This window comes from Tarenaya hassleriana, unplaced genomic scaffold, assembly GCF_000463585.1.
Source record: "Tarenaya hassleriana unplaced genomic scaffold, ASM46358v1 Cleome78, whole genome shotgun sequence".
NCBI lineage: Eukaryota > Viridiplantae > Streptophyta > Magnoliopsida > Brassicales > Cleomaceae > Tarenaya > Tarenaya hassleriana.
Window position 1 is genome coordinate 272,783 of NW_010970300.1, and position 6,903 is coordinate 279,685.

The 6,903-nt window shown below is 38.1% G+C and overlaps 2 protein-coding genes across 2 annotated transcripts in view; one reads left to right on the forward strand and one right to left on the reverse strand.

Annotated features, from left to right (window-relative positions):
- Nucleotides 1-1,752, forward strand: part of LOC104801917 (gamma carbonic anhydrase 2, mitochondrial-like) — a 2,437-nt gene extending 685 nt beyond the window's left edge. The window contains exons 3-6 of the mRNA XM_010525299.1: nt 2-40; nt 513-638; nt 742-893; nt 1,241-1,752. Coding sequence (XP_010523601.1) covers nt 2-40; nt 513-638; nt 742-893; nt 1,241-1,534 — 611 coding nt within the window. The 3' untranslated portion in view covers nt 1,535-1,752. The remainder of the gene's footprint in view (nt 1; nt 41-512; nt 639-741; nt 894-1,240) is intronic.
- Nucleotides 1,753-2,710: 958 nt separating this feature from the next.
- On the reverse strand, nt 2,711-5,273 carry LOC104801918 (proteasome subunit alpha type-1-B-like). The gene is made up of 2 exons (XM_010525300.2): nt 4,855-5,273; nt 2,711-3,338 (listed from the first exon to the last, which is right to left on the reverse strand). The coding sequence occupies exons 1-2, from the start codon at nt 5,203-5,205 to the stop codon at nt 2,868-2,870; spliced, it is 822 nt and encodes a 273-aa protein (XP_010523602.1). The 5' UTR covers nt 5,206-5,273; the 3' UTR covers nt 2,711-2,867.
- Between the last annotated feature and the right edge of the window lie 1,630 nt (nt 5,274-6,903).

A 6,903-nucleotide genomic window follows, 5' to 3' on the forward strand; every position in this document is an offset into this window, starting at 1 on the left:
CGAAGAGCATCCTCCATTTGGTATGGATGTGTTCTAAGAGGTGAGGCTATGATATTTCTTCAGTGTCAATCGTTCTACAGCTTCGAGGTCTACTTGATTAGATTAGAGATATCGGCCCTGAATTTCTGAATCGAATACAAAAAGTTTTTGGGCACTGTAGAACGTGCTGTTTCGTGTAAGTTCTTATAGATTAGAACATATCCTATTAGTGTAAAGGGGATATGTTACCAAGCTGATTGGTTGGATATGGATGCAAGATTGTTTTGTGGAGACTTCCTTTACGAATGTGTGTCACTATTATTATTCTAGGCACCTTTTTCTTTGACCCTCTTTGCTCGTTTGTTCTCGATTGGCCTTTCGCCTGAATAGTTTGCGAAATGTAGTTTTCCTGCAACTGTTTCCCAGTCTTGTTCTTCTCATCTTATGTCGTTGTTTATCCTATGTGCTTTACTTTGATATTCAGTGGTTTATAAAGTGGTTGAAAATCTGTAAATTGTTCTTTGATTGTGCAGGGGATGTGAATGGCATCAGCGTTGGATCTCGCACGAATATTCAAGACAATGCCCTTGTGCATGTTGCTAAATCCAACATAAGTGGGAAGGTCCTTCCCACTATTATTGGGGACAATGTTACAGTAGGTAAAGTGAAAGTGACAGTGATACCAGTTATTTTCGGGTATCCTTTTTTATCTGTGACCCATTTATCATCTGATTTTTCTTCTCTATGAAATGAACTGAGCAGGTCACAGTGCTGTCATTCATGGTTGTACCATCGAGGACGAGGCTTTTGTCGGCATGGGAGCTACACTACTTGATGGTGTAGTGGTTGAGAAGCACGCCATGGTTGCTGCCGGTGCTCTTGTTAGACAGAACACGAGAATCCCTTCTAGAGAGGTTTTTCTCTGTTTCCTTTATCCCCCGTCCCTCACTTGTTTTGTTAAAGAATCTATAGTCAGAACACTATAGTTAATCTTTTAAAATGACAGACCATGTACTTTTTGTGTTACTTTTCTTCGCATTCCCTAGAGATAGATCATAAGGAAACTAATGGGGTTTTTTCGGGTTTCTATGTAATTGCTATGGAATGATTGATTCTTTTCTGGACTAGTTCAAAACCCGTCTTACTCTAGCCATAAATGGGTAGAGACTCATTAGCTTGGTGATATTTTTACGGGCTGCCCTATTACATATCTTCCGGTATTAGTGACTCGGGTTGTTTAATTTAATGATAAATGTGGCAGGTATGGGGAGGAAACCCGGCCAAGTTCTTGAGAAAACTTACAGATGAGGAGATAGCATTCATCTCTCAATCAGCCACCAACTATACAAACCTTGCTCAGGTCCATGCCGCGGAGAATGCAAAGTCATTCGAAGAGATTGAATTCGAGAAGGCTCTCCGCAAGAAATATGCTAACAAGGACGAGGAGTACGATGCCATGATCGGTGTCGTCCGTGAAGTCCCGCCCCAGTTGATTCTTCCCGACAATGTCTTACCAGTTAAAGCCTCCTCCAACGTTCCTGCCCCCCAGAACTGATTCCTTTTTCGGGTTTTGTCTTTCCTTTTAATCATTTTGAGACAGAATCTTGGGAAGATCAAGAGAGATCTTTGCTTTCGTTTTTCCCCCAAGAGCAAGTTAGGGATTGCTATCCTCATTCTTAATAATGCAGAAAAGAACCATGTACCAATATAGATCTGTGGGGTTCATTATGAATCTCGGTTGAGTAGCAAATGCATAAGAGCATTGAATGTTTATGTTTTGTGTTGTTTGGTCCTAAAGGATAAAGATGCATTTGTTGTTTGTTTCACAACTGACTCCAAAGCCTTCATTATTGGACAAATTTGGCACCCAAGTTTCTGATGTGTATTGATGCAAAACCGGCTGGCTCAGACCGATGGGCCCGATTCGGTTGCTACCCGTTTTTCACGAGCCAAAAAAAAAATTAATAAATAAAAATAAAAATAAAAATAAAAATTGGTTCGGGAGTCAACTCACGGGTTGGTCGAACCGGGTTGGTTTGTGATGTGTTTGTTTGACAGACTCATTGTTTTTCGAGCTCATATTTTTTCGATCCAACTCGGCAAAAAACGAGTTGATTCGCGAGCAAGCTTTGTTTCTCCATCCCTAGTATGGTGAATGCTATTTTTTAATTATAACATCAATCTCGCTTTAATCTCAAATTTATTTGGGGTCGGCCGCAAGAATTTTTCGTTTCCAATTAGACACTTTGAAGAAAATAATTCCTTGCAAACTAGGTAATAATAGGAGGCATCTTTATCCTCAACTATTTGCAATGTTCTTCTTCAACAGGATACAGACCAAATGTCAACTGAACCAAAACCAAACCATTTCTATCTCTGTCTGAATTTGGATTAGATATTGGGGGCATTTTCGCAACGCTGTTATCCTCTGGTACCCTTTTTTGAGTATCACTAAAAAACCAAATCTGAACTCGTCTTCAAAAACCCGGTATTATATCCGATTTTTGGGTATCCATGACGGTAATTATCAGTAATGGCATAGTATGGTCTTAACTTTTATAATGTTGCATTATAGAAAATGCTCAAGATTTGGTCTAACAACGAATTTTACTCATTTAACGAAATTTTTAGTTCACCCACTTTCAGATTTGCTAAAGTTGATACGAACTTTCATAACATTTTTCACCAAACATGACACATGAAGGTTAATTGTTTTTTTGTGAGTTCAGTGTACGGATCAAATGATTCATACTCAACGAGGATCACAAACACTCTTAACATCCACAGCCATTTCGGAAAAACATTTATAGAGAAATATCCGGAAAAAGTAAAATCCAGAACTAACATCAGATGATGGTTCCCATGTTCCATACAAATTCTGTTCATCCTCACATTTCCATTGGAGCGACGTCTTGACCACCCGAGCCATGTTCCTCAGCGCCAGGACCAGCACCAGCATCAGCGGACTCGCCCTCACCAGGCTCCGCTTCCTCTTCCACCTTCTCGAACGAGTCAATCATCTTCTGTAAGGTTTCCTGCTCCACGAAATGAAACGGTTCACCCTTCCCTAAAACCGAAACCGTGCAAATAGAGCTCTTAAATGATTCCCCCTGCAGCGTTTCCCGTATGGCCAAGAGGGCATCTTTTATCAGGTCTTCTCTTGACGAATCCATGAAGCTCTCGAACCTACGTTCCAAGTATGTCTTTGCAGCTTGTGATCGGGACCCGATAGCGAATGCTTGGTACTCGAAGTAGTTTCCACTTGGGCAGTTGTAGTAGAGGTGGGCCCCGGACTCGTCCAAGCCACCTACCAGCAAACCCACACCATAAGGCCTTTTCCACGACCGCTGGGTACAGACCTGATCACAAGCCAAGGCAAGCATATGTATTATCCTTTCAGCTTTTTCAGATCAAAGAAAGTGCGGGAAAACAGTCAGGACAAAGGGGTTATACATGAGATAAAGGAATGATTACATTACACCCCCATGAATGCACTTTATAATTCATTCTATCTTTCTCCGGTCCATTACAATATACGTGCAAATGCAAGTGCTGCCGGAAAGGGTAATAATCATCAGTTCAATGCATAGTGCGGGGGAAAAGATATAACTATGCAGTTAAAGAATAATCGATATACAAGGATTATGCAAAACAACGAAAGCAGAAAAGAGAACTTACTGAATTTATGCATTCGATATCTAAGTAAAGAAGCATCCGGGCGGACTCAGAAATGAGATGCAACAGACAACTTATTCAAGAAGTGAATATGAAACAAAACAACTGAAACCTTTGAACAGATGTGAAGAATGAGGGAGGGGTAAACTATGAAGAAAAGAAACAAATAGGATGCAGCTACAGCCATACAGAAGACCAAAAAATTCCACTTCCATAAGCAGTGTAATAGGATGTATCTCTGATCTGACAGACGACTATGGCCTCAGATTTTATTTTTTCAAAAATTCAATATCAACCAATCTTCCTCATCAAATGCTGATAACAGTTGATGACAACAGTTTATAACATATTAAAAGACTATGCAAATTAAGGTGCAAAACTGATAAGTGTCCCACATTGGAAAATGAGAGGGATTTGGGCCAATATATAAGTAAGGGTCAAACCTCCACTCTTAAGCTAGCTTTTGTGGTGGAGTTAGTACCTAAACCTTATTAATTGGTATCAAAAACATGTTCCAATGTGGGACACTTATCAAAAACATGTTCTATTAGAATCATAATTGAAATGGATATTTGTTATTTAGAGACATGCTCTCGGCGGACATATAAGCGAAAACTAACCACTAGCACAGATGCTGCATACAAATCATAAAAAGGGTTCAATGTTACATTTGCCTTTAGATTAAGCAACAAACTAGGATGAAATTTGTCAGCCCTAATCAAGAACACGTCTCTCAATAATAAATACCAATTTCAATGCCCTAATGCCCTAATCAACTCTCATTCACTACTATACTTGGGCTTAAGAGAAATGGAACTAAAAACCAGATTGGAAGAAGACATTCCCAATCTATAATTCCGAAACATTAAGAGCACAGCCCAGTGTCCTAAGCATGATTCCGACCACCGCCCGGTGGATATCGGCGATCGAAGAACAGGAAATGAAATCGAGACAGCAATTTTGGACAACAGAAACCTTCTCCAACTTCAGAAAGCCAGAAGCTTTCAGAATTTCACTGTCACATGAAGCTCTGTCACCACAATTACATCCTAAATGTGAAGTCATAGTGACATTCCCGGGAAAATTGTTTGGTCAGTGGAGTGAATCAAACAAAACTATTAGCCCAATCTAAGGAATGCTCAAATTTTCAAAATTACAACACAGAGAGGCAAAAACCAAGAAAAAGGGTAAAATCATCACCTGGGCCTTATCAGCGAGACGAACAACAAGACGGCCGACGGGAAGAGGAGACTCATATGTGAAGAAATGGTTGATGCACTCGGATCTCATGTAACGCGACAGAACACGACCGTCGGCTGTGAGACCGGCGATGGCGACGCCGATATGGTCGTCGACCTTGAAGATCTTCCTCTGATGGGAAGAGAGCTCGGATTGAGCCTTGTTGACGCAAGCGAGGACGACATGGGAGCGAGATCTGAGCCCGATTGCCGCTGAGCCTTGCTTCACTGCCTCCATGGCGTACTCTACTTGAAATAGACGACCCGTCGGACTCCATGTCGTCACATCTGTGTCGTACTGATTCCTGAACATTGTTGCTTCCTCTTCTTCCCTTCGTTTCTTCCTCGTCGAAGGGTTTAAACAAAAGCAAGAGAGAGCTTTTCTTTCTCCTCAAGCCATGGCTGTGCTTAGCATCAAACATTTGGGCTCTTAAAGCTATGATGGGCTGACGACCATAGATTTGGGCTTCGTTATAGGCCCAATAGTTTTGTCTTCCCTTGGTTATAATTAGAAGAATTTTGCTCTAATAATTTTTTAATTAGAGATTAGAAAATTAGCATAATATTTGTAAAATCATCTTTTATTTTAGTTTTCAAATTCGTTTTTTAGGAATTAGGTTTAGTTTAATTTTGAGGGTATTTTTGTATCTTAAAAATTAAAAAATAGACATTAAATAATATTTAAAAAATCTAAATTTTTTTTATTCTGTGACAGTTTTTGTATTAAGAATTCAAGAATTAAAAAGAAGTAACATATTGAGATTTTTTTTTCTGCAATAAAATTGTATCTGAAAAATATTCTCTCGACGTATAAAAATGAGATTAAATTGAACGTTTGATTGCTTGGATTTTATGGGGGCATTTCGTAATTTACCCTAAAATTTTATAAACTTTACAACGAAAATAAAGTTTTTTAATTAAACAAATGGGTCCTGTGACCTATGAACGTGAGTCCGCCCATGGTCATTGGTCATACCCATTAAAAATGACAACAAAAATACTTTCAACAAATACCCCACTTCTTTTTTTTATATATAATCCGAATCCGGAGTAGTTCATCGTGTTTTTGACCTAATTGCATCCAATCTAGGTTAGACAACAAGCTTATTACAATTAATTATATATCATTTCCTCTGTTGAATCGAACCAGCCATTTTGAATGCCTAACGATTATTTTGTGATCCGATCGTTTCAAACGTCTACCCCACTTCTTATTGACTTAAATATATTTCCGTTATAAGAAATCAAAGATGGAGTTATGGTGAAAGGATGTCATTTGATTCGCAAAATGCGATCAGTTTGTCCATGAATAACGTCCATCACGAAAGGACGAAACATACTGATATCGTATTTCGCTTTATCAGAGATTTAGTGTCGTAGGGGTCGGTGAAAAGTGACCAAAGTTCACACGTAAAACAATATTGCAGATGCCTTAACCAAAACAGTGTCAATCAACAAGTTCAAGAAAATCTTGAATTGCCGAAGCTGACCGAGGACTGAAAATATGAGAGCTAGAACAAGAATATGGAGTCAACGTCTTTAGAAAAAAGAAGTCAACGTCACACAGATAAAAATGCTAATTTTGATTTATACCGAAAACAATATATGTAGTAAAAAAAAAAGGGTAATCACATAAAAATACCCGAACTTTTACAAAAATCCCAAATAAATACCCGAACTCTCCCACATAAATACCTAGACTTTTAAATTTTTTCCAAATCAAACAAACGCAACTGCTGACTCATCAAAAAACTGCTGACTCAGCAAAAAAAATTACTGACTCATCATTCAAAAATATTATTAAATGTCCAAATATTCATCTACATGTATTTAAATTAATATATACATATAAATTTACATATATATACAAATATATATATATATATATATATATATATAAATATTTATAATTAATAAAACACATATACACATAACTACAATATATATATATCATTACTAATACATATATATTACAATAAAAATAATTATGATTATACCGCAAGTGCACGGG

Coding starts and splice junctions, on each gene's coding strand:
- LOC104801918 (XM_010525300.2), bottom strand. CDS start 5,205: ATGTTCAGGAATCAGTACGACACAGATGTGACGACATGGAGTCCGACG. Junction 3,339..4,854: donor GTCTCGCTGATAAGGCCCAG/GTGATGATTTTA, acceptor GCTTGTGATCAG/GTCTGTACCCAGCGGTCGTG.